Here is a 26,915-nt window from a genome sequence, read left to right as displayed (position 1 = left end):
ACAAATGGGTACTTCAAGTTAGAAAATCATTCTCCCAGGCCCAAAGCCAGCACAATGATTCATGAAGAAAAAAGGCATACCCTGTTTTATTGTGCTTCACTTTACTGCACTTTGCAGAGACTGTATTTTTGTACTGTCGTTAACAAATTGAAGGTTTACGGCAACCCTACGTTAAGCAAGTCTACTGGTGCCATTCTTCCAACAGCATTTGCTCACTTCAGGTCTCTGTCACATGTTAGTAATTCTTGCAACATTTCAAACTTATTATATTTCTGATGGTGATCTGTGAGCAGGGATCTTTGATGTTACTGTTATAATTGTTTTGCGGCTCCACGAAGTGCATACTTAGAAGACGGCAAGCTTAATAAACTGTGCTCTCTGACTGCTCCCCTGAGCTGCTGTTCCCCCATCTCTCTCCCTCTCCTCGGGCCTATTTCCTGAGACTCAACAATATTGAAATTAGGCCAATTAATAACCCTGTAAGGGCTTCTCTCTGTTGGAGTCAAAGGAATAGTCACTTGCTTCTCACTTTAAATCAAAGGCTAGAAATGATTAACCTTAGTAAAGGAAGGCATGTCAGAAGCTGAGACAGGCTGAAAGCTAGGCCTCTTGTGCCAAACACAGCCACGCTGTGAATGCCAAGGAGAAGTTCTTGAAGGAAATTAAAGTGCTACTCCAGTGAACACGCAAATGATAAGAAGGTGAAACAGCCTTCTTGCTGATATGGAGAAAGTGTTAGTGGCCTGGATGGAAGATCAAACCAGCCACCACATTCCCTTAAGCCAGAGCAAGGCCCTAACTCTCTTCAATTCTGTGAAGGCTCAGAGACATGAGGAAGCCCGAGGAGAGGAGCTGAAAGCTAGCAAAGGTTGGTTCCTGAGGTTGAAGGAAAGAAGCTCTCTATAACATAAAGCACAAGGTGAGGCAGGAAGTGCTGACACAGAAGCTGCACCAAGTTCTCCAGAAGACCCAGCTACGAGAATTCATGAAGGTGGTACACTCAACAACAGATTTGCAATGTAGATGCAACAGCCTTCTTTTAGAAGAACATGCCATCTAGGACTTCCTGAGCTAGAGAGGAGAGAGAGGTCAATGCCTGGCTTCAAAGCTTCAACAGCCTGTGTCTGTTGTTAGGGGCTAATGCAGCTGGTGACTTGAAGTTGAAGCCAATGTTCATGTACCATTCTGAAAATCCTAGGGCCCCTAAGAATCGTGCTATCTATTTTGCCTGTGCTTTAGAAATGAAACAACAAAGCCTGGATGACAGCACATCTACTTATAACATGGCTTACTAAGTATTTTAAGTCCACTGCTGAGAACTACTGCTCAGAAAAAAAAATTGCTTTCAAAATATGACTGCTCATTGACAATGCATCTGGTCATCCAGGAGCTCTGAGATGGAGCTGAACAATGGGATTACTGTTGTTCTCATGCCTGCTAACACAATATCCAATCCATCCTGCAGCCCATGGATCAAAGAGTCATTTCAACTTTCAAGTCTTATTTAGGAAACACATTTCATAAGGCTACAGGTGCCATAGACAATGTTTCCTCTGATGGCCCTGGGCAGACTACACTGAAGAACTGGAAAGAATTCACCATTCTAGATGCTGATTCATGAGAAGAGGTCATAGTATCAACATGAACAGGAGTCTGGAAGTTGATTGCAGCCCTCATGGGTGACTTGGAGGGCTCGGGACTCCAGTGGAGGCAGGAACTGCAGAGGCGGTAGAAAGAGCGAGAGGACTAGAAGCAGCAGGGGAGCCTGAACATGTGACTGGACGGCTGCGATCTCATGACCGAACTCTCACGTCTGAGGAGCTGCTTGTCATGGATGAGCAAAGACAGTGGTGTCCTGAGCTCAAATCTACTGCTGGTGAAGATGCTGTGAAGATGGTTGAAATGACAACAAAGGATTTGGAATATTAACTAAACTTAGTTGATAAAGCAGCGGCAGGGTTTGAGAGGACCGACTCCAATACTGAGAGAAGTTCTGCTGTGGGTAAAACGCTATGGAACACAGGCTACAGAGAAATTGCATGTGAAAAGAAGAGGCAATCGATGGGGCAAACTTCATTATTTTAAGAAACTGCCAGAGCCACCTACCATTCAGCAACCATCACATCGAAGCAAGACCCGCCACCAGCAAAAAGATCATAATTCACTGAAAGCTCAGATGATGGTTAGCATTTTTTAGCAATAAAGTATTTTTAAATTAAGGTATATGCATTTTTTTAAACATAATGCTACTGCACACTTAATAGTGTAAATAAGACTTTTCTATGTACTGGGAAACTAAAAAAAGGCATTTAACTCCCTCTATTGTGATATTTGGAACCAAACCCGCAGTATCTCTGAGGTACGCCTGTATTAGGAAAACTGACCAATATAATGTAATTATAATTACATAATGTACCTAGATAACAATTATATTAACTATACTGGTGTAATTATTTTAAAATTAGGCAGAAGAGCAAGCGGCGGGGGGGGCGGGGGGGCACCTGGCTGGTGCAGTCAGTAGAGCATGTAGCTCTTGACCTTGGGGTTGTGAGTTCAAGCCCCACGTGTGGCGTGGAGTTTACTTAAAATAAAAAAACATCAAAAATTAAAAATAAAATAAGGCAAGAGAAAAATCAGAAGTACTAATTTGGGAAGGAAGCGATAAACTATTTGCAGATAGTATTTTTGAACACCTAAAATACTCAAAATCACTGTAAAACTGCTATAAATCATAGAATCCATTAGAGGCAAGGTCAAAATTAAACAGAAATCAATAGCCTTCATATGTATAGCCAGTTATAAGGCAATGAAAGAAAAATACTCCAATTGCAAAACAACAAAAAAGGTAAGTATCTAGGAATCAACTTAAACATACAAGACTTTTATGAAGAAAACCTCTCTAGAAGGACACATACGACTTAAGGAAATGGAAAGGCATACTATGTTTTTGGACAGAAGATTTATCAGGAAGAAGTCGATCTTCCCTAAGTCAATTTGCAAATCTATCTAACCAAAACCTCACTGAAAATAATTTTTTTTTTTTTTTTAAAAAGTGATCCATCCTAACCTTTAAATGGAAAAGACAAGTGAAGAAAATGCTGAGAAAGCAGAGCAGAACTAAAGAAGAACTAAAGCTACTAGATACTAACAGTATGGTATGACATCTGACGGCCGGAGCCAGGACAGAGAAAGGATAGAAAGTCCGGAAATATTCCCAAATACATACAAAAATCTAGTATATGACAAATGTAGCATCTTAAAAAACTCTCTTTTGCCATGTAAGATAAACAACTGTCAAAGGATACAGGAGAAAACTAGCGATAGTGTTACTGGTTTCTGACAGGGAAAGGGGGTTGCAGTGGGAACTGAATTTGGGGGTCAAGGGTAAAGAAAATTGTTCTTTTTACATTTGTGTTTGAGTCATGTATTTCCTTTTGAAAAAATTAAACACTAAAAAAAGTCACAGTGTCAATTTGTGGCAATCTGAGATTTTAAAATGTCCTCAGTATACTTTTTTTCCCCAGCCTGTAAAGCTAAAGTAAATGTAGAAATCACCCAAAGATATTTCTGAATACTATCAACTTTAACCTAGCCTACACTGTTTTTCAAATTTTATACGTACTTTATAGAGCATGAAAAAATAATGACCTGCTTTTTCATAATATTTTCTTGAAAATAGACTGCAATAGTATAGATTAAGTCCTGAAATCGCATCCCTCGCTTAGTTCTTTGGAATATTGCCACCACTCCTTCCAATTCAGATAAAAGAGCAAAAAACAGACAGGTTGCCAGACAAATTATACTGCTGCCTTATCTAACAGCAGTAGCTACCATTTACTGAACACACACTACACGTGTGCTGTAAATACTTTATCTACATTCCCATGTAACCCTCAAAATTTCTATGAAGTACTCTTACTCTCACTGATGACGAACATGAAGCTTACATACGTCACTTACGTAAGTCGTAAATCCACCAGTATTAGAAAACAGGCTATACTGAGCTACAATTTATCTTAGGTAATGTGGGGGGGGCGGAGAGAAAAGACATTCATAGTATTCAAGGAACATATCAATATGAACTCATAAAGAATCTTTATGCAAAATGGGCTTCATGGAAACAAGGGCCTGAGACATAGACTCTGTAATCACGACCTGTTCTCTCCCCTTTAAGGTGGAGGAAATGTGTAAGGGAAAAATCATTCACAATAGTATTACTGGTAAATCTTATTCTCAGGTCAAAATTCCTCATGGGGGCAGTGATGGATACTTTTGCAAAGTTCCCCAACTCCCAGGTCTTTGGTCAGTCCACACTTTATGTTTCCTGCCGAGGGGATCTATTACCTTGCCAATCATGGTAGACAAATCTCCATCACTCAGAAGAGGATTCTGAGAGTCTCCAACTCGGGATGGATCTTTTGTTGCTTTATCATTGCTGAAAGTTCTCCATTCAGACCCCACATCGATAACCCGGTCACCTAAGAATATAAACACAAATCTAAATGATCTTGTCAAGGCAGGATTTACTGAACACTGTGTAATACCCAACGCAGCCCTTATTCCTAGGAAATCTCAACATGGACGTCTAGGCTCCAGCATAAGTATCATGTCTCAGACATGTGGCCTGAAGCATTCCTTTAACAACTGTGCCAGTCCAATAATAACCCTCTTTATTTATTTTTAAAAATTTATTTTTTTGAGAGAGTGAGAGAGAGAGATCAAGAACGGGGGGGGGGGGGGTAGAGGGAGAAGCAGACTCCCACCCACTGAGCAGGAAGCCTGATGTGGGGCTCGATCCCAGAACCCTGGGATCATGACCTGAGCCGAAGGCAGACGCTTAACCGACTGAGCTGCCCAGGCGCCCCCAATAATAACCCTCTTTGAACATTATGCTATGATTAGTCATATTCTAACTCTTGGAAGAAAAAGAATTAGTCAAAATAAAGACAAATGGCAAAATAAAGCTATTCATATGTGATGCAAAGATAAAATAATATGATTCAGAACCAAAATTTGCAAGAGGCACAGAAAAAAAAAAAACAGAAAACACTGCTCACAATGGTATTAATGCACACAGTTTCATATAAAAAGTTATTTTCATGGGAAATGCTTTGCAGAGAACTAGGCCTAAACTTATGTTTTAGTAACTATTGGACAAAAAAATATTTTTGGCCAAATAATTTATACAGAGAATAAAATGTTAAGCCTAGAGCCAGTGAGAACAAAGCCAGGCAGGGAAACTTTTCTTTTTAAGCAAAGAGCCAGTGGCAAAATAGGTCCTGCCAAAAACAGTTATGAACAGATCTGGTTGATTACTGCTTTGGAGGGGGTGCTCAGTGGCTAGTAACGTCTCCACAGTGACAAGGGTCACCCCTGAACACCTGCATACGCTGCCATTGTGTGAATGTTCTCTTTTAATCCTCAGAGCCTCGTAAAGGTAGGTACCACTTTTACTGCCACTTTGGAAATAAAATTAATTGGCTAAGATCACCCAACTAGAACTGAAATGTGCCTCAGATCCCAAAACCTGCTGTTCCCTACTGCATCTGTAAAGCCTCAGCTCTTCCACCAAAGTGTGATAAAACTGAAAGCAGGAACCAGCCCATTTGTATTGCTGCCTGAACAGAAAGGAGAAAGAAACGGAAGAAATCCGTTACCTCAGCAATTAAAAGATGTTCTGGTACTGACAGTCATGAACATAATGGTTATGAGCATGGGCTCTACCACTGGCCACTTAGCCTTGGACGAATTATGTCATTTCTCAACTTTCAATTTCCCCAACAACCGTACAATTTAAAGACTATAAAGATTAAATAAATGAATACAGGTACATTGCAGGTCAAGTGATTAAAAAGTTCAAAATGAGTGCTTGATATTAGCTATTGGCTGCTATGAAAATGAAAATAAGAGGACAGATATTCTGACATTTCGCTCCTTTTGGTGAGGGGAATAAGGAGAGGCACCAGTTATAAAACATTTGTCTCCACATTAGACTTTGAAAGTAGCAGAGTACTCTGCTACAGGTATTTGATCAGAGGGGCAGCAAAGAGAAAAGGAAGGAAGGAAATTATGTAGACTCTGCTAAGTCTTCTGAACTATTTTCTATGTAGTTAATTAAAATGCTTATACTCCAAATATAATAATCATAATATAATCCTAGTGTTATTATTTAAGAAAGCAGGTAAATGTGCAATGGGATCATTCAATCCTGATGGTTTTGGAATACTTTATTTTTCTTTGAACACTCCAATCACTTGGGAGTAACCAGACATCACTTGGATTATCAAGTGTTCCTGTCACAAGGGAACTGAGATGAGAGGTAGGGTCCCCACGTGCCATACCTATATGTAGTAAGAATGGCCAAGGAAGGCAGAAGCAGGGAGAACAGTTTATAACGCAACTTCAGTAGATGAGAGGTTGAGCAGGTGGCCCAAAATAAGGACAGAAAGGTTAAATGGATAGCACCGTCATGACGGATTACTCTGCTTCCTCCTCATAAAAACAAACATCACTAAACTTGGGAAGCAGTTCTAAGATTTTTAAAACTTACCTGAAAGTAACAAAACCTGTAATTATAGACTGAAGTCTTATTGCAATATTAACTAAACAAGGCTCTTGTCTCAAGGAGACTACTCTAAAGAGACCGATTTTTCTTCCTTTTTATAAAAATACTAATGCTTGCCTACCAATATATATATTAATATAAATATATAAGCAAAAAAAAAATTACCTGTATTCTCAACACCAGAGAAAACCACTGTAAATACTTTGGTATATATATTTTCTGCCTTTTTTTTTTAAGATTTTATTTATTTATTTGAGAGACAGAGCACAAGAGGGGGTAGGGTCAGAGGGAGAAGCAGACTCCCTGCCAAGCAGGGAGCCTGATGCGGGATTCGATCCTGGGACTCCGGGATCATGACCTGAGCTGAAGGCAGTTGGTTAACCAACTGAGCCACCCAGGTGCCCTATTTTCTGCCTTTTTAATTCATGTGTAGGTTTTTTCCTAAAATTAAATCATATTGTGCCCATTCCATGAAAAGCTCTATTCACCATATCTGTATCATCAACAACAAAACAAGATTTTTAAACAGTTTGGCCCCTTTAATAGCATCCACCAATTAAAGTGATACTCTGATGTCTCCATGTACTATGTTTTCTTTTTTTTTTTTAAGATTATTTATTTGAGAAAGTGAAAAGAGCGAGAGAGAGCAAGTGGGGGGTTGCTGTAGAGGGAGAGGAAGAAGCAGACTCCCCACTGAGCAGGGAGCCCAGGACCCTGGGATCATGACCTGAGCTGAAGGCAGACGCTTAACTGAATGAGCCACCCAGGAACCTGTTTTCATTTTTTTTAAAAAAACATTTTATTTATTTATTTTAAAGAGAGAGAAGGCGCATACGAGTTGGGAGAGGGGTCGGGGGAGAAGAGAAGGGGCAGAGTGGGAGGGAGAGAGAGAATCTCAGACAGACTCCCTGCCGAGCTGGAGCCAGATGCAGTGGATCCCACAATCCTGAGATCATGATGTGAGTTGAAATCAAGAGTCAGATGCTTAACTGACTGAGCCACCCAGGTGCCCCATGCACTATGTTTTCAAAGGGAAAAATGTGAATCTAACTTTCCTAGTCAGAGAACATGCGCAAAACAAAAAACTATGGCCTTCATATTTGGAGTTACTTGCTAAATTCTAAGTTCAAAAAAAAAAAATCAAATGTCATCATTAATTTGTAATATTTTAAAGAAGGTATTAAGAGAACAGCATAAATGAAAAGGTAGGGAGGTACGCTCACAACTTTTAAGTCTCTCTAGAAATCTAAAGATGAAGCATCTTGCTTGACTTTATTTCATAGCATTTTCCTTTTGGCCCTCAAAATAACCTACCATGAGTTTCTTTTATTGGTTGCTTTGTAATGCCTTTAAAAAGAAAGACGGATTAGGGGGAAAAGCGGGTTAGGGGGAAGCTGGCCTAGGATAGTATAAATAGAAAAGCCAGAACTTGGTAGTGATGTAATTTTCCACATACGTGGGAACAATCTACATGACTCATTCAATAATCTGTGATTTGTGCTAAGAGCCATTCCCTCTTTTTACATTTTACTGCTCAAAACATAGCATTTATAAGAAATAAAATTTCCAGAATAACTCAAATAGCATATCAGGAAACTATAACTGGACCATCAGATGAAGTGCATGAGTAACAGAACAGGGCAGACCATTCAGAAAAATCAGAGTGCATAAAGGATTTTCATTTGAAGAAAACCTAAATGAGGCAGCATTTTAAAAGTTGCTCTGGAAGAAAACTGCAATACATAATCTTTTCAAGAGTAACTGCACAAGGCAGCCATAATGTTTAGGTATAATCAACCTCTGGCAAAGCAGCAGCCTGCCGATAAACACATGCACACAAACACGCACACACATACAAAACCTCCCATATCCTTTCATGTTCTAGAAACAGAGGAGCAGGCCAACTTTTACCAGTTCATTCTTAACCAAACACTGATTTTTGTAAAATGAACACCAGATAGAAAGTCTATACAGGAAAATTTATAATAGCCAAAAATAATACCACTACCATAATATACAGAACAGCACTGTTCCCCCATCTAGAATGTGACTGCTACCACTTCGATCAGGTTCCTCAGCCAAAAAAGTAAATGCCCTCAATATGTATATTCTATATTTCACACATGTACAGTTCTCAATCCATATATTAGAGCGGTGTCTAAAGAAAATGAACTGGGGCGCCTGGGTGGCTCAGTCGTTAAGCATCTGCCTTCGGCTCAGGTCATGATCCCAGGGTCCTGGGATCGAGCCCCGCAGCAGGGAGCCCGCTTCTCCTTCTCCCTCTGTCTACCACTCTGCCTACTTGTGCTCGCTCTCTGTCAAATAAATAAATAAAATCTTTAAAAAAAAAAAAAAAAGAGAGAATGAACTAAGATTTTTACCATATTCTAAAGAGAGTAAGTTTCATCTCTTTATTTTTCAAGGACAACTTGAGAGTAACTGCCAAAACCATTCACACCAACTACTTTGGCACCTACCTCATGATTTGGCATTTCCACTCTTAAATATTTACCTACAAAAGTCTCCTACAACAATGTTCATAGCAGCATTACTCACGTTACTAAAACCTGGGAACAACCCAATGTCCATTAATAGGAAAATGTATACAATGGGATATCCCTCAGCAAACAAACTAATGACACATGCAGTAATGTAAATGCATTCAAAAACACTATTCTGAGCCCCCAGAATGTCAGTGACTAAAAAACCATACTATATGATTCTGATTATAGGAAGTTCAAAAACAGGCAAAATAATCTATGAAGACAGAAATCACTACAGTGGTTGCTGCTGGGTTGGGGGACAGAGGTGACGGACTAGAAAGAAACATAAGGGAACTTCTGAGAATGGAAGGAAATGGTCTAAACATCTTGATCAGTGTTGATTACACCAGTATATGCAGTGTCAGGATGCAAACTGTACATCTGGGATCCGTACGTTATACTGCAAGTATACCTCAGTACATTACAAATAAAAATGCACTCCCACCAAAATACTGCTGATTTTGAATTAAGCTGCACCAAGTCTATCCATTATTTTGGGGACGGAAGAACAATTATCAATCTTCTTGGACAAGGGAATATACTCTTTCTCAAGCTCTTCTTTCAGATTGTATGTATGTCACATTTATGACTAGATCTAATTTTTTTTCTGTTAAAAATCCCATTTTCTAACTAGTAATTGCTATAATATTTTATATGCTTATATTCAGCCACTTTTAATAGACTATTAATTTTTAAAATTTGATCTGAATATTCTAGATATAGAATCCCATCAGTAGCAAAGAACTTGTTCCTCTTCCAATGCTTAACTTCCATTTCTATTTTATATCTACAGCGCTTGTCAAAACTCTCAAAACAATGCCTTTGATTTAAAACAGAAATGTCTCCAATATTTCAACATTATGCATAAAAGTAACAGGTGAACCGAAATAGTTATCTATTAAAGCATCATTCTATTCTAATGCAGAGTATCTTATATTAGGAGTGTGTTGAGTTCATTAAACGTCTGTCATCTTAGCAAACCATAGTGTTTCTTACAATACTATCCTCTTACATTATAAAAGCTAGCCACAGTTGTTTGTGGGCTATTATTCTTCTAGCACTTATGTGTTAAGATAAATTAAGTTATTCTGGAGTAGTAAATAATTTCAGGTCAGTGGCTTAAAACGAAGATTTCTTTCTTATACCACATGTCTACATAGGGATAGAACAGCTTTCTATGCCATCCTCATTCAAGAGGATAGAATTCCTACCACTTGAGACATGCTAGGGGGGTAAAAGAAGGTGGTAAGTTATGCACTGACTTAACAGTTTAGTAGCATTTCCTCTCACATGCCCTTGGCCACAGCCAGTCAGGGAGTGATGCGTAACTTCAAAGGGGGTGGAAAAGCATAAACATACCATGTGGCTCAAAGAAGAACCAGAAATATCAGCAAACAGTCATCAATGCTGTTGCACATAACAATCAGCAAGTAGAATTAAGCTCTCACTTTTGTGGGATTTATGTATACATTCATAAAAAAAGATTGTTCTAGGACTTCCTTTTTCTGTCACAAAACAAACCGAGGAATCAGTTAACTTTAGCGGTTGGTTCTTTGCAAGTCTTTACTAAGGACATTTTTTAAATGTTTAAAAGATACACTCCCACTGGTGTGAGGGATTCTTGATTTGCAACCCTGAGGGTCCTCTGCCACAAATACAACATTCCCTTCTGTTGTATCTTTAATATTTTATCATATTCCCTTGGATCTTCAAGTAGTACCATAATGGCTATCTTGTCTTTACCACTTTCTCATTCACTCTTTATATTCAGACTTCTTCTCCACTTTACTGATTCAATTTTCTAGAATGTTAAGTCAGCTAATTATTATCTATAACCGTTTTACTGTGTTTGTCTCCTTGTGCTACCTTATTTCTTTCTGAAACATTTAATAGAAATATTACTGAAGCTTTATTTCACTGATTACAAAAAATCAGTTATTTTCTAACCTTCTTCTAGTAAACTATATCAGGGGCAGAATTTTGTTAAGTCCACTGGATCACTGTTCTTCTTCATTGTAGTTTTTATTCATAGGCCTCCGCTGACTTTTCTGCTTATCCATCCTGCACCAAAAAACTATCAAATCCATGTACGGTGGTGGCAGTCATGTCAGAAACCTTCCAATCCACCGCCACCAGGAATTCTCAGTCTCTCCAGGTACCCGAAGTCCCTGGCAGTTAACAGATGACCCAAATAAAATAAATTCCCAAGACGACTCTAGAAACTTATTAGGAAGGATACAGGTTTGTAATTAAAACAAAAATAATAGTAGCAAAAACAAGATAGAAGTTTTTCACATTAACAGTCCACCATTAACAGTCCTGGACTAATGTGACCCAGGCTCCTCCTATCTTTTTAATAAGCCACCTTTATCATGACTAGGGTTTGCAGCATTAGATGCCTGTTGGTGGTTCCCTTTACCATGTCTGTATTCTAGCCAGTAGGAAGGAGAAAAAGGGAAGGTATATCCCTTGTGGCAGGATCTAGAGTTGCACATACCTATTCTACGTACAACCCACTGGTTAGGTCACATGGTCATACCTAGCTGCCAATACAATCCAGTTGGGCAGCCACACACCCAGTTACAATGTGGGGATTCTACTACTAAACCAAGAGGTAAGAGAAATCAGGCAACAACCAGTGGCCTCTACCACTACAAGGAATAATGGGGTAGGAGAGAAAGGAGATGAGAAAGAATGTCCTATAGAACCAAGGCACTTTGCCTTACAGTCTAAAGGAAATAGTACACCAAGACAAACAAATATCTAACCTCTTTACCATGCAAGCTATAAATATAAATCCAGCCAGAGTTATTTTGTAGTACACTATTAAAACCAGAATGGCTTATGGTAACAATCTAAACAGTGCAGGGGAAAACTGCAACATACCAAAAGCAGCCAGAGAGCCAACCCTAGAGAGTCTGATCTTCTAGGCCTGACCTAGACTCAGAATGTTTTTGTTTCTTTCTTTCTTTTTTTTTTTTTTTTTATTTGAGAGAGAGAGAATGAGAGACAGAGAGCATGAGAGGGAGGAGGGTCAGAGGGAGAAGCAGACTCCGTGCCGAGCAGGGAGCCTGATGCAGGACTCAATCCCGGGACTCCAGGATCATGACCTGAGCCGAAGGCAGTCGCTTAACCAACTGAGCCACCCAGGCGCCCCAGAATGTTTTTGTTTCTTATTGTAAATTCATAAAGGAATTTTTAAAAAGAGTATTAAGAGGAATCACCCTAAATTTCAGTTCTTTCTGCTATCTTCCCGGAAAGTGATTTGAGCATTTTGGTATATAACCAGTGGTAGAGAATTCAGAAGTAGGAGTCTAAGAACAACATTCTCAAATTACTTGTTTTCAAAAGGTAGATTAATTAAAACCATTTAATTTGAAACTATAAAATTTTCCAAAACACACCAAGTCTAAAAGTTCAATAATCAGAATGTATTATTCAAGGTGGACAAGCCCTAAGCACTGAGTTTTTTAATTAAAAAAAAAAAAATTAGGATGCTTTGGAAAACTGTTTAGGTCAACACACTATATGTGTTAAATCTAATGCTGAAAATGAAATGCATCCTTAGCTTCCACACCTTCCTCAGTCATCTAGCCCTTCCTATCATTCCTCCTTATGCTATTTCAAAGAATCTTGACTTTAGGGTTACTGTACATTCTTAACAGAAAGCCTGCATCAGAGACAATTCTCAAAAAATATCTGATGAACATACTTGAAAAAAACAAAAAACTCTACAAGTCAAGAGTATAGTTACCATTTGGAAAGCCATTTGGAAAGGAAAATTCCATTCCGGAGAACCTGAATATAGCTCTTTTCTCCTCAGATACAGGTAGGTTTGCAGCAACAACATCTAAGCTAAGGAACTGCAGCTCTGACGGAAGGTGCATCCTAACCTCGATCACGATAATTTGAGTCATTCATAAACTAACACCTGCAGGCCTCTATCCTATGGGGCACGTTTTTTTTTTCCCTCCACTTGGAATGACCTTCCCTCCATAAACCCTTACCCATACTTAATGATCTTGTTTCAATGTAAATTCAACAGTAATTTCCCCAGGAAGTCACTGCTTCCTTCCTTCGTGTTCTCACCAAACTTGGAAGCTCTGGAATAGAACTTTTACCATGCTGTGTTGTATTAATGCACCCTCCTCCCTTCCACACACTAGCCGAAGAGCTGCTCCAGAGCTTGCTTAGAGCATCTGATCCTTCTATCCCTCTCCCTGACTGGCACAGTGCCTTAACAGAAACAGGCTTGTTAAGTCCTGGGATTTGAGTGGCTCTGTCACTTACTAGATGTGAAATCTTGAGCTAATTACCTAAGTACTCCAAGTCTCAGTTTCCCTCCAAGAGTGGTTGTGCTGACCGAGTAAAGTTAGTAATTCTCTGTTGCTTAAGTAGCATCTAAATTAAAAATTCTAAACTAGGTAAGAAGGCTGTCTCTGAGGCCTTAGAAGAGGTGCCAAAGCAAGAATTTGAAAGTGAATATTCCTGAATTTTTTCCTTTAGGAAACACTATAATGCAGATTTAAAGATGGTAATCCGGCAATCTTTAAAATGCTACAGTTGGAGAGCACTCCGTATGCTAGACCCACTCAAATACATCTTGCAACTGACTTGCTATGATGAATGGCAGCTCAGACTTAGAATAACCTGCTTTTTCTACGAGGTTAAGAAAAAAGGAGTACTTGTACCCCCAAAATATGTATCACTGAAATTTCATACTATACGTTTTATACATTATCTCATTTGATTTTTAACAATTCCTAACAATTCTGAGATGTATGGTACCTGCTGCCTGTTTTGGAGGTGGGGGAGGGGGAGTCACGACTTATTTTACACACGAAGAAAGTTAAGCTTGGAGAAATTGCGTAACTTGGTTATAGTTCCATAGCTCATTAACTAGTAGAGCCAAGCCTGGATTCGAAGGCCACTAGTTATACTAGGAACTATGGACACACGTAAGATATCTGCCCTACAAGAATTTGCAGTCTGGAGACATGGAAAACATGAAAACAAAGATGAAAACTCTAAAAGTACAGAATATCTCAAAAAATGTGGTAAATTGTAAAGTTAATAGTACAGATTTGTGTTTCTTAATGTGACCGATGTATGACCTGAGCTAGAATTTCTAGAAATGGGGTCTGGAATCTTTAAACAGCTGATTCTTAATGCACATTCATGCTTTAGATGCACTGGTATAAACAATATCCAGAAAGACTTTAAGAAGGAGAGGTCAAATTGGCTCATTTTTCTCATTCAAATCCACCTATACTATTTTCTGGTATTTTCCTTATATTCCTTTTAAGAACAATGAAAGACTTCAGTTTTAAATGGCACATAAAAAGTAGCTTTAACTAGAAATGATACCACTAGATCTAAACACCACGTTATTTGAAATCCTAATTTATAAAAGTCATAACCAATTTTGTGTTTCAACAACTATTACAGCAGCTTGCTAACCTAATACTTTGCTGACTATAAACAATGTACAAGGTCAAATTTATGAACAAATTGATAATCTAAATATGATTACACTGCCACCTAGTGCTCAATTTTTACAGTGACACAATCACAATTAGGATTTGGGGGGAAAAACCCCACAAAACAGTGCTGTCAGAGCCAATAGTTTCATGGCAGAAATGACAAGGCTTTGCTTTAAATATTGGCCTTATTTTGAGATCACTACCAATATCCTAAGGATCACTGGTAAGATTAAATAGCCAGTGACAACTCATAACACTTTCCATGTTTAAAATAAAAATCCTGTAATTCAAATAAAAAATAAAAGTGACTTTTCCTAGTCAATTAGACAGTTATTACATGTTAAATAGTATCAAAAATAGCCACAAAATATTGGGAACAACCCAAGTTACAGATGAAACTAAGTATCACACAACCACTTAAATATGGGGAAAAAAATTAAAAAACACTGAATGTTTGACAAACTGTATTTTCCAAAGATGGCAGCAGTAACCTCTCTCATCAATATGTTCTTCAGAAACATGACCTTATCTATCTCACACTGAGGGGGTACCTATCTCTCCACCCCTTCCAGTCTAGGTGGGCCCTATGACTGTTCTAATAGAATGCAGAAGTGATCCTATTCCAGGCATTGTCCTTAACTACCTGAGTCCAGCTTCCACGCCCTTGAAACACATGCTCTTGGGGTATTTCTTTTGGAAATCAACCACCGTGTATGAAATATGACTACCCTGAGACAATTATGGCGAAACTCTAGAGGATGGCACATCTGTATGGAGAGGCCAAAGGGCAGAGAAGAGGCAGAAACGTAGGAGAGAAAGCCATCATGTGGGGAGCGGGCGCCTGGGTGGCTCGGTTAAGTGTCTGCCTTTGGCTCAGGTCATAATCCCAGGGGCCTGGGACTGAGCCCCGCATTAGGCTCCCTACCTGGCAGAGAGAGCCTGCTTCTCCCTCTCCCTCTGATGCTCCCCCTGCTTGTGTTCTCTCTGTCAAATAAATAAATACAATCTTAAAAAAAAAAAAGAAAAGAAAAGAAAAGAAAGAAAAAGAAAAAGAAAAAGCCATCATGGAAGTGGATCCTCCAGGTCCAGCTTGACCCATAAAATCATAATCAACTAAAATGGCTGGTATAAACCGTTAAGTTCTCAAGTAGTTTGTCATGTAATTGAAACAGAAACTGGTTCCTGAAAGTATGATGTTGTTTAAGAAAAACCTAAAACACTTTAGGCACTGGTTTTGAGACTGAGTGGTGGGCCTCAAGAATCCTATGAATGAAGGCTTGAAGGACAACGAGAAGAGTGTTATTAGAGACTGAAGAAAAGGCAGTTTATAATCATGTAAGTTTTTTTTTTGTATTATGAAATTATTTCACTAAAAAAGGTGGTAGTCATGGGCTCTGTTGAGAGGGGTAATATATGGCTCTGAAGATAACAACTAAGCAGTATCTAGTGTTGAGCTGGAAATTAAAGGAGTTAGTGACAACAGGCTGCCCTAAGTTTAAGCACAAATTAAATATTAAGTATATAGTTGTCAAGAAAACCAATTCTAAGAGTTCCAGTTTCTAAAGTTGTCTGATTATTTAAATCAGAAGCTACTGAAAAAGCTTATTCAATAAAATGGTATAATCTGAAAAGTTTCATAGAAGGTAAAATGTTACGGCAAGCACATTCAAACCAAGATTATTTATTAGGAAGCACATGATGACACGTGAATTTAAATCTCTATTATGAACATCAATATCTCAAATGTGAAAAAGCCACAAATTTTATGCCCTTAGTGAACTGCAGAATATTGGCCCAGACTAATTTCTTCCCTGTCTCCATAGCATAAGAGATAAAGGCAGAACTGAGCTGGCAACAGAGAGCATATGCCTTTAAACCAACAAGTTGATGCAAAGCCAATTAAATATATAATACAATCTCAATTTATGATCAATCTATAACAGCAATATATGTGTTTGTGTATATATATACACATGCACATGTATTTTTAAAATTTAGACTCACAGACTGTCATGTTCATTTAAGCTCTTTTCAACATAATTTGATGATCTCTTCAGCAAAATGGAACTTTATTAGCAGACTCTTGCCTGCCCACCCTCACGGAATAGATTATTCACTTGCAGGACACACTGCAGGTTAAGTTATACACTGAACCACAAATATGTGAATGAAGCTACCGTCTATTTTAAAACAGGTGTTACTGGGCGCCTGGATGGCTCAGTCATTAGGCGTCTGCCTTTGGCTCAGTTCATGATCCCAGGGTCCTGGGATCGAGCCCCGCATCGGGCTCCCTGCTCAGCGGGGAGTCTGCTTCTCCCTCACCCTCTGCTTGCCTCTCTGCCTACTTGTGCTCTCCCTCTCTCTCTGTCAAATAAATAAATAAAATCTTTAAAAAAAAAAACACAGGTGTTACATTTCATGTCAGAAAAACCAATTATCACAAAAAGATATTTCTGTATATAGAAAGGAAGTTTAATCAGATTATATTTTTTAATTTTCAAGCCTCACAATTAGGCTAATTGCTTTAGTTAGCATAAAATATAGTAGTTCCAATGCTGGTGTTCAAGACTAATAAGTAAATAAAGCAAACTAAAAGAAAATTAACTTCCTTTGGTTTGATATAAGCAGAAAAATGCAAGTAAAAATTAGGGATTCCAACCACAAAAAAGCATGTAAGCCTTGTGAATTAGATCTTCCTTCTCCAGTTGGTTCATCTTACACAACTATCTTGCTAGTCTGAAGTAGAAGTAAAGATGATGGAAGGGCTGATGCAAAATTTCTGCACTATTTTAAATGACTACATTTAGGAGAGCCAAGAAGCTGAAATGATCTTCAGTCTTCTGTCTCTGCCTCACTCTGACATACTATCAGTTTGATCTTAATACTGTGGAATTAAAATGCTCTCATTTAACTTAATCGGCAAACCTTTTCTGTAAAGGGCCATATAGTAAATATTTTAGGTTTTGTGGGTCAAGAGCCTAAACTGCGGCACTTACATGAAGAGGAAAACTCCACTAATTTTTTATTGATGAAATTAAAATTAAAAATTAAAATATAATAGTTTGTTATAATACATATCTACTACTGAGAAAGAATAGAATTCTCTTTCGGGATGATAGTATTTCACTTAATTGGAATTCAGTTAGCGTTCTCTATCATCAAAATCAATTACAAATGTTCATCTGTCAATGCTGTATTAACAGGATTTTATGTATTTCATTTTTAAAAAAGTCTTTTGCACACACAGATAAGTACTGCCAAATACTGATATTAATCTGCAAGCATATGATTTTAATTGAGCATATTCATTGCTTGAAAGGCATTTATAGAATTTTATTACATTCTTCTGATATTTTGCCTTTTAACATGTCATTACATTGTAGATTAATCACTCCCAATTGAAGGTTAGGTGGGAGCTCCTTAATTGCAGAGTTAAACGGATTCTGAAATGTGAAAATTTCCTTTGCATCCAGGTCTGAAAAACACTGATTAAAATATAGTTTGAGTCTGGAAAATATACTTGCTGCGGATCTGTGTGGGAATGAAGATCCTAGTTCCTGTTTTAACTTCTGACAGCAATGAAAGTATATAAAATACATTAAAGTAATTTGACATTGTTTGTGATTCAAATAATGTTAGTTGTTGTGAAACTGAGTTTACTACAGTGCCATTTTAACATATAGGCACTGTTTTGCCTTACAATTCTAGGCTGAATTAATTAATATTAGCAAGTCTACAGCAAAAGCTAATTTCTAAAGCCATTCGGTGTTCAACAGCAGTGGCTGAAGGCAGTACTGGATTCAGAAAAATTTCAACTTGGCCCTGAGCTCAAAAACAATTACAAGAAAACTTCGCTACTGCTAAGCTATCAAATTACTGTGTGGTAGGCAAGTCAAGATATTCAGCTTCTATTTCTGACAATGATTCACTGAAGTGATGACAGTTAAGTCCATGAGAGTGAATGAAGTTCACTACTGATACTGTTACTGATCAGTTATGTGAGAGATTCAAACCTTTTCTACAATGTATCTGCTGATGAATACAACAAAGAATTACAGGCTTTAAAAATCGTACATTTTCACAATCTTTGTAAATTTCTCCTACTAAGTCTTCTTCCACATGCATTTTTCCAGGATCAGTTGTAACACATCTTAGCAGATTCCCCTTCAGGTTGTACTGAATTAGCAGTTTTGTAACTCTTTAAAAATAGTTTCTCCTGTAGTTGTTCCATGCAGATGATTCAAACTCTTAAAAACTCTGCACTGATACCTTGAATAAACAACTCAGTAACATCTAGCTAGTCATCAAGAGTCCAAGAAAAATACTTGAAATTTGCCTGGACTTTTAACTATTGATGTTGCTCCCAAAGTCCTTAACTCTTCAAGCAACTGTTTTTGCAGAGAGGCTAATCGTCTTAAATAAGTTTATTTTTTCTGGACATATTTCTTCAGCTACCACAATCAAGCACGAATTAATTGACTCATCATTGGTAAATGGCTTTCCCTGCATGGGCTACAAATAAGCCACTCAGAAACTTACTTTAACTGCAGCCTTATTTTTATTCTTTGATGTTGGTGACGAAATTCTGCTATGATGAGATGTCCCACTTTACATTTTCTAAATTTTCTGATCATTGTTTTTACTGAGTTGGCATGATGAGTGTTTATCTGGTAATGTCAAAGGTTACTGTATTCTTTTAGCAGAGCTATAGTATCACTGCATAATAAATACAGTGCTTTGCCATCTAATTCAATAACAAAATAACCCACACTCCACTGTACCTTAAAAGCATGACATTCAAAGTTGCCTTTTTTCTTTTTCACACAATGGGTATGCGATGGTAACAAAATGTTGCAGTATGGAGACAGGCTTTGTACTCAAGATGCTGAGGAGTTGTAACTGCATTACTGGGATTTATAGTGCACTGGGCAGCAGTATGACGTGATGAGAACACATCTGGTTTCTGCTGCAACTACTAAATCCTGGTGTCACAGTGCGAAAGCAGTCATAGACAACAGATACCAAGCAAGTGTGGCTGTGTCCAATAAAACTTTATGTATGGATACTGAAATCTGAATTTGATATTATTTTCATATGTCCCCAAATGTTACTATTCTTTGGATTTTCTTCAACCACTTAAACATGTAAAAGCCATTCTTAGCAGGCAGGTCAAATATAAAATAGGTGGTGGGTCATAGTATGCCTATCTCACATTGAACTCATTTTACTATGAAAGGCAATCTAGGATAGAAATTTGACTCCATGTAGACAGTGGAGCTTCACTGCCACACTGAACTTCAGTTTCTCATCTCTAACATGAACATAATATTAGTACTCACCTCAAAGGTTTCTCTGAGCATAAACTGAGTGAATATGTAAATCATTTAAAACAGTGCCCAGCATATATAAGCTATTAATATTGCTTACTGAGTAGAATTCAATTAATTTTAAGTGGATTTTAGTTCCTATTAGTGACTCTATGATTTAAAACTCCCACTGGAGGTCTGAGGTGAGCAGCCTACTTGGATGAATATTACAGATGTCTCCAAGTAAGACAATTCCATAATATATCACCACCAATGTTTCTGTTATACATCCCATAATCCTACTAGCACTTTCATTTCTAAGTATTTCAAATGACTAAGTATTACTCCTTTTTTCAGGTACTAGCTGCAACCCCACCATAAGAATAATTTTTGAACAGACCATCTCTATTCAAAATTTGGCTACATATCTGGATAAGTGAGCAAGTAGGAACAAAATGAAAATTTTAAGCAGTATTTTTGACAACAATTTTATACCAGAAATTCATAAATAAATCATTCTATATAAGTGATTGGCTCTGTTAACTGAAAGGCCTTGGATGAGACTCAGTACAGATATACCTTTATTACCCTAAAACAAATCTTGTTTAAATATCTAAAAGCCACAAAAGTTAGATTAAATCTACTCATTTTTTTTTTTTTAAAGACTTAGTATTTTGAGAGTGACAGAGAGAGGGAGAGGGGGCAGAGGAGGAGGGATAGGGAGAGAGAATCTCAAGCACACTCCACGCTGAGCACAGAGCCTAATGTGGGGCTGGATCCCACAACCCTGAGATCATGACCTCAGCCAAAACCAAGAGTCGAATGCTTAACTGACTGAGCCATCCAGGCACACCTTATTCATTATTTCATATACACAAGTTTCACCACCACCACCCCAGCACCCCCATCAAATATTTAAGATTAAGGACTCAGGAGGGATGCCTGGGTGGCTCAGTCAGTGAAGCATCTGCCTTTGGCTGAGGTCATGATCTGGGGTCCTGAGATCATCAAGCCCTGCATTGGGCTCTCTGCTCTGGGGAGTCTGCTTTTCCCTCTCTCTCTGTGCTCACTCGAGCGCTCTCTCTCGCTCTCTCTCAAGTAAATAAAATCTTTAAAAAAAAAGACTAAGGACTCCGAAGACTAAGGACTGAGGGCCTTTTCTTTTGGATTGGTTGTCTTAATTTTAAATGTTCCTTCATACCCCACATTATGAAATATATACATTTGTATAGACAATAAAATATGGTATCTCTGACTTTACTCTTGTTTTTTTTCCTAATTCTTCTTGTTTGTTAGTTGTATAAATAATTAGCTGCAGGGAAAAAAATCAAAATGTATTCATTAAAAGAAACTCTGGGAAATATACAAAAGCAAAGTACCCAAAATAGTGATTTCAATTAAAACCATAATAACTGCTCACCTACAACCAGGCCACATTCTGGACAGATCATATCACCAGCTCTGTAGTCCTCCACTAAAATCGCATCTGGATGGTTTGGACACGTGACTCTTGGAAGAGCATCCAAGCTAAATGGGAAAAAAAAAAAAAAAAAAAGAACTTTTTATATTCTCCCAACCAATATGTAACAAAGTAGTCTTTTGGGGGGAAGAGGGGTAAAGAAAGATTTTGAACACTTTCCCAATACTGTACATATATAGTACACTTAAGCTAAATCTTGAAAGTAAACCAGTTAGGTAACTTTTAATTCCAGCTAGTAATTAACAGATTCCATTAGAATTGTTTTTTCTGAGAACAGTTAGGTTTGCAGACATGGAAGGCTTTAAAAACCTAAATGGAAAGCCAGTCTTTTTTCTCTTAACAGGTAGGCTACCTCTTAACAAGTAGGCTACTAAGATTTTTTAAAATCTTGATTAGCTTAGACATGAGTAGCTACCATAATAACCTGTGACATTTACATATAATCATCTGGTTGTGTGACCTACCACTTATTTCTCTGGTTAGAGAATAAATTTCAAGTCTGTTTTTTTTTTTTTTTTTTTTCCTACTTGCTGGATATTTTAGTAATAGATTTAGAATAGTACACCGAACCTAACAGGTAGAGAGAGGAGGGTGGTAGATGTGTCTCTGCTGAACTTAAGACCTGAGAATTTCATTTAGTCCAAAAAATGAGTTTGCTACCATTCAAGAAATGGTTTCAAAAGCTACTTTTTAATTTATTTGTGATAGTACTAATTTGCTCAATTATTCTATTTTGAAAATAAAGCAGTTTGGGGAAGACAAATCAATCTTAAATGACACAAAAGAATCAGTTTTACAAAAGCAACAAAGAGGGGTGCCTTGCTGGCTCAGTGGGGAGAGCACCTGACTCTTGATCTCAGGGTTGTGAGTTCAAGCCCCACATTGGGGGCTTACTTTAAAAAAATTAAAATTAAAATTAAATAAAGAGCAACAAAGATATTTAACATAGATTTAGTAATTATTTCCCTCACAATCATAAGTGTTTGGTATCATAGAAAATAAGCCCTCTTTAAAAGTTCACTTGAAATACTACAGCACAAGGTTGTTATGGCCATCACAAATATATATCTAGGGGTGCCTGGGTGGCTCAGTCCGTTACGTGTCTGCCTTCGGCTCAGGTCATGATCCCAGGGTATTGGCATGGAGCCCCTCGTTTCAGTCTCTGTCTCCCTCTCCCCCTCCCCCTGCTCTCATTCTCTCTCTCTCTCTCACTGTCTCACTCTCATATACATGTGCTAATAAATAAAATCTTTAAGAAACAAAACAAAAACAAAAAACCCCCACAAATATACATTTAAAAGACATCATTAACCATTCTTACAGTAAGTAAGCAGGTATTTGTGGTTTTGGATAAATTTTCTAATGTCAACAAATATAATTCAGAATGTTAACTCTCAACATAGGTGATTCCCACTGAAAAACTAATAACCCACATTCCCAAAATGTATATATTCAAATTAACCAAAACATGTCTTGGATCTTTTCATTGGGAAAATGGAGGAATAGAGGTTTGTTTTATAGTCACACTTACTCCATAAATTCCTATTAGGAAAATATTTTAATACCTTATGACAAATAAATTAAGAAATTAGTATACATTATGAAAAACTATGTTGCAATAAAGGAAATTCTTAGCAGAATAAAAGTAATTACAAAGAGGCAGCCATATGGCACACAGCATACAAAGATAAGGACTAATATATTTTGCACTATTAAAAAGTATCTTGTGCATGTATATAAATGATATGTAAACATCTCAAAGATACGCTAAGTAAAAAGAGTAAGTTAGGGATTTTTAAAGATTTTATTTGAGAAAGGAGAGAAAAAGTGTGGGGGAGAGGGAGAGAGAATCTGAAGCAGACTCCACATTGAGCACAGAGCCCGACACAGGGCTCGATCCCACAAGGGAGAAGATCATGACCTGAGCCAAAACCAAGAGTTCAATGCTTAACTGACTGAGCCACCTAGGTGCCCCTAGGGATTTTATACAAAAATGGAAAAAAATATGAATTACAGTTATACTCAGTAAAAAAGATAACTCTCAAAATGCTATCAAAAGAAACTAAACATAGAGGAAACCACAGGCCATTTATATAAACTTTAAAGTGGGCAAAACAAACCTATCGTGTTAGAAGTTGGGATGTGGTTATCTTTGAAAGGGGGTAATGGCTGAGGTCACAATGAGGCTTCCAGGATGCCAGTGGTATTTAATTTCTTGACCTGGGTGGTAGCTATGTGTGTGTGCTCATTTTGTAACTGAACTGTGCACTTAAAATGTGTGTGCTAACTTCACGAAAAAGGTAAAAAGCAAGGTAGCAAACAGTGTTTACAACAGACTTTGGGGGAAGAAGAAAGGTTAGCACTGTTTGTTAACCATGCTTGTTAAACCACAGAATCATTAGGAAAACACGAAGAAACAGGTTACAATGGCTGCTTTGGGGGAGAATTAGATGGCTGAGAGCTAGGGAAGAAAAAAAACTGCTTTTCACTTTTCTTCTTGTTTTTGCACTATTTGTGTGTGTTACCTATCCAAAATAAAATAAATCACAATAAAGTAAGTCAACTTTAATCAGAATACCCACAGGAGTAATACAAAAGAGGAACTGCAAGAGTAGGGTAGTGGGGGAAGTAAGGGAGAGAAATGAAAGGGAAAGAATGAAGTAAACAACCACCAATGACATTAAAACAATTTAGAGTCCCCAAGGAGCCAGATAAATCCAAATCTCACTTTATAGCTATCACTCATTGGGTGCCTACTGTGTATCTAGTGCTACATATATATTATTAATCTTCAAAGCAGACCTGCAAAATAAGGGTTATTTCCCTTCTAAAGATTAAGCTCAGAAAATGATTAGCCTAAAATCACAGAATAGTGGTGGAGTTTAGATTTGAACTGACAACATTTGTGCTTTTCTCTGTTAAAACACCGGGCAGTTTGATAACCTAGTATACTGCATCTTCCTCAGGGGGAAAAAAGCTAAAGGCAGAAATACTAACATTTACCTTTGTTCTCACTGGTAGAAAAACTCGAGATGGACAACTGCAATGACACATATATTTAAGACCTGGACGTGTCCAGAAAAAATTTATTTCAAAGATTATTTTTTAACAAATGAAGAAAATAAAGGCACACAAAGGAAAGTGTATTCTTTTGGTAAAGAATCTATCACATGAACTTACTATATTTAACTGCTGCAAATTTTTCTTACAAACACAATTTCCTGTCCTATTATACGGAAAAGCTATGCCCAAATATGACCACACTGACCTTCCAGATCTACTGCCATAAGAGAACCTAAGTCGTATTTAGGCGTCTTTGGGTAGCTGAAGTTTTCCACTTACCTACAAGGAAGCCTTTCCCAAAAGAGCCACACCCAGATAGAATGATTGAGCATTCAATCACAGAATTACAATCAGTAAACAAGAGTGTCATTGGCTTTAAGAGTTGTTTCCAAGTTGTTTTACCTAATGCCGCCTCCACCAACACCTTTTTTTTTTTTTTTTTTTTTTAAGTACAGTAACATAAAGCAGTAAGTCTTAGGAGTTAACACAAAAGGACCTGGACTTCTTCAGTTTGCTATTTTGTGATAATGGCTTTCATTGGGAACTCAATTCCACAGATCATAAGTTCAGTGAAATTATGCCAGTTACCTCTCAGAGGCTACAGAATTAAGTTGATACTTTTAATACATTATGAGTTAACTAGAGGCCGATTGTGTGATAACAGGAAATAGATAAGAGATTCTACACTTTGTTCTAACACTAACCTTGGAAAAGTCAACACTGGCATGACTCAGTTTACACTGATTCAAAAATACTAATATCTACCTCATAGTGGTAATGAGAGAGATAATTAGGGTCTACAAGCATTTTTCAGATCACAGGGTTAAAGGCTGCCTCTAAGGGCTCTGCACGCATTTCCTGTAGATGTGAGTACATCACATTTTAAAGACTATATTAGAGTGACTTCCCAGCATATATAAGTAATTTTCTGCGGCAAAAATTTTCTTCAGGAGTATGCAGAAGACATTTGTAAAAAAACAAACCTCTTAGAAGGGAACTTATCAACTCTTCGGAAATGCCCTAGCTTCCATTTCAGAAGGCCTCTGGGATGGTAATCAGTTTCCATCAGGCTGACGTCCCTAACTTTCTAGCTGTCAGATCGATAAGGGCCTGGAACTAACCCTTTCCCGCTCTTTGGAAAGGACCGTGGGCTGGCTGAGCCACAGCTGGAAAAACGAGCGTAGAAGAAATTAACAAGAAAACACACGGTTAAAATACTCAAAAAGGACGCGAAACCAGGGGCTGGGGACACAGGGGCCCCCACAGGGTAGCGCCTGGGTGAGAAAACAAGCCGGGACGCTGGAGTGGTAACGCCGACGGCTCGGTACCCCCTGCGACACCCCTGACAGCCCTGCCGTCTGGAAGTGCCTTTGTCCGGCTCGGCCAGTCAGTCCGCCGCCTCTCCCCGCACCTCCCGAGCGCTTTGCCCGACGCGACAGCCCCGGTGGCCGCCTGACAACTCTGGCACTCTCCGCCCGCCCCTTAGCTAGCCCGGCTCGGCCGGACATACTAACCGGCTGGTAGACGCCATCTTCACGGCCACTGCGGTCCCAGCTAGAAGCCACAACAGACGCACCAAGAACAGGAAGAGATTGTGGCGACGAGACGCGCTAAGACGGGCTTTTATAGGCGAGCCACCCACGCAGTCGTAATAGGGCGCGGCTACGGGTCGGGAGAAAGGCCAAGAAAAGTGAGATTCTGTGCGCCACGTGCTTTGCGTTTTTTTATTTTCCTATTCCGTTTCTGTGATTTGCCCTGCTGCTGAGCGAATCAACAGAACTACCTAGGAAAATTCCCAAGGCAACTCTACAAACGGGCTACACCAAAGATACCCTCAACTGGACTGAGTTAAAATACAAAGACAACCCGGCCTTCGTAGTGGGGGCAAAGCCCACATTCCCGAGGGTTTACTACCCACCTCCCAGCCTGCTGTCAGTTAGGCCAGTTTGAGCGCAAATCTTACTTGCCCGGAGGGGCGATTCCACTTAAGGAATTTGGAATAAAGAGAGAAATTCACTTAGGTCAGCCAGAACAGGTGTCAATGCAGACTCTGTCATCAGCTAGCAAGCTGTTTCTTCTTAGGCACATTCCTTCTCCTTTCTGTGCAAGGGGTAATAGTATCTGCTTTGCATACCCTTTTAGAACTGGCAGGAGATGAAACAAAACCTCGTGAGAGCACTCTGCACCCCTGAGGCGGGGAGCTGTGGGCCCTATCCTAATTTTTTTCCATGGCCTTTGCAAATTTGGCTGATAGCCGAAGTACAGAGAACTTAGTAGAATGTTTGATACCTCAAAAGGACCCTAGATTTATTAATTAGCCAAACTAACGTCAGAATAGTAATAATAATAGCAATACCACCACCAATCTGCTGAAAATAAACCAACCTTGACCCTGTGGGAATCAGAGGAAAGAGGGTGCTCCAGGTTTCTATGGGGATGAGGACTTAGAATATAGTGGCTGCTTTGTTCACTTGG

The 26,915-nt window shown here is 38.4% G+C and overlaps 1 protein-coding gene across 1 annotated transcript in view; it reads right to left on the bottom strand.

The window, feature by feature from the left end:
• Positions 1 to 26,097, bottom strand: part of GTF2B (general transcription factor IIB) — a 31,980-nt gene extending 5,883 nt beyond the window's left edge. The window contains exons 1-3 of the mRNA XM_035018110.1: positions 25,955 to 26,097; positions 21,318 to 21,424; positions 4,345 to 4,478 (exon numbers count right to left, since the gene is read on the bottom strand). Of these exons, the coding sequence (XP_034874001.1) occupies positions 4,345 to 4,478; positions 21,318 to 21,424; positions 25,955 to 25,971 (258 nt within the window). The 5' untranslated portion in view covers positions 25,972 to 26,097. The remainder of the gene's footprint in view (positions 1 to 4,344; positions 4,479 to 21,317; positions 21,425 to 25,954) is intronic.
• Positions 26,098 to 26,915: the final 818 nt, after the last annotated feature.

This window comes from Mirounga leonina, unplaced genomic scaffold (genome assembly GCF_011800145.1).
Source record: "Mirounga leonina isolate KUSES-001 unplaced genomic scaffold, KU_Mleo_1.0 Mir_173, whole genome shotgun sequence".
In the NCBI taxonomy this organism is placed as follows: domain Eukaryota; kingdom Metazoa; phylum Chordata; class Mammalia; order Carnivora; family Phocidae; genus Mirounga; species Mirounga leonina.
Note: the sequence above shows the minus strand (reverse complement) of the source record. Positions and strands in the feature narration are given on the sequence as shown.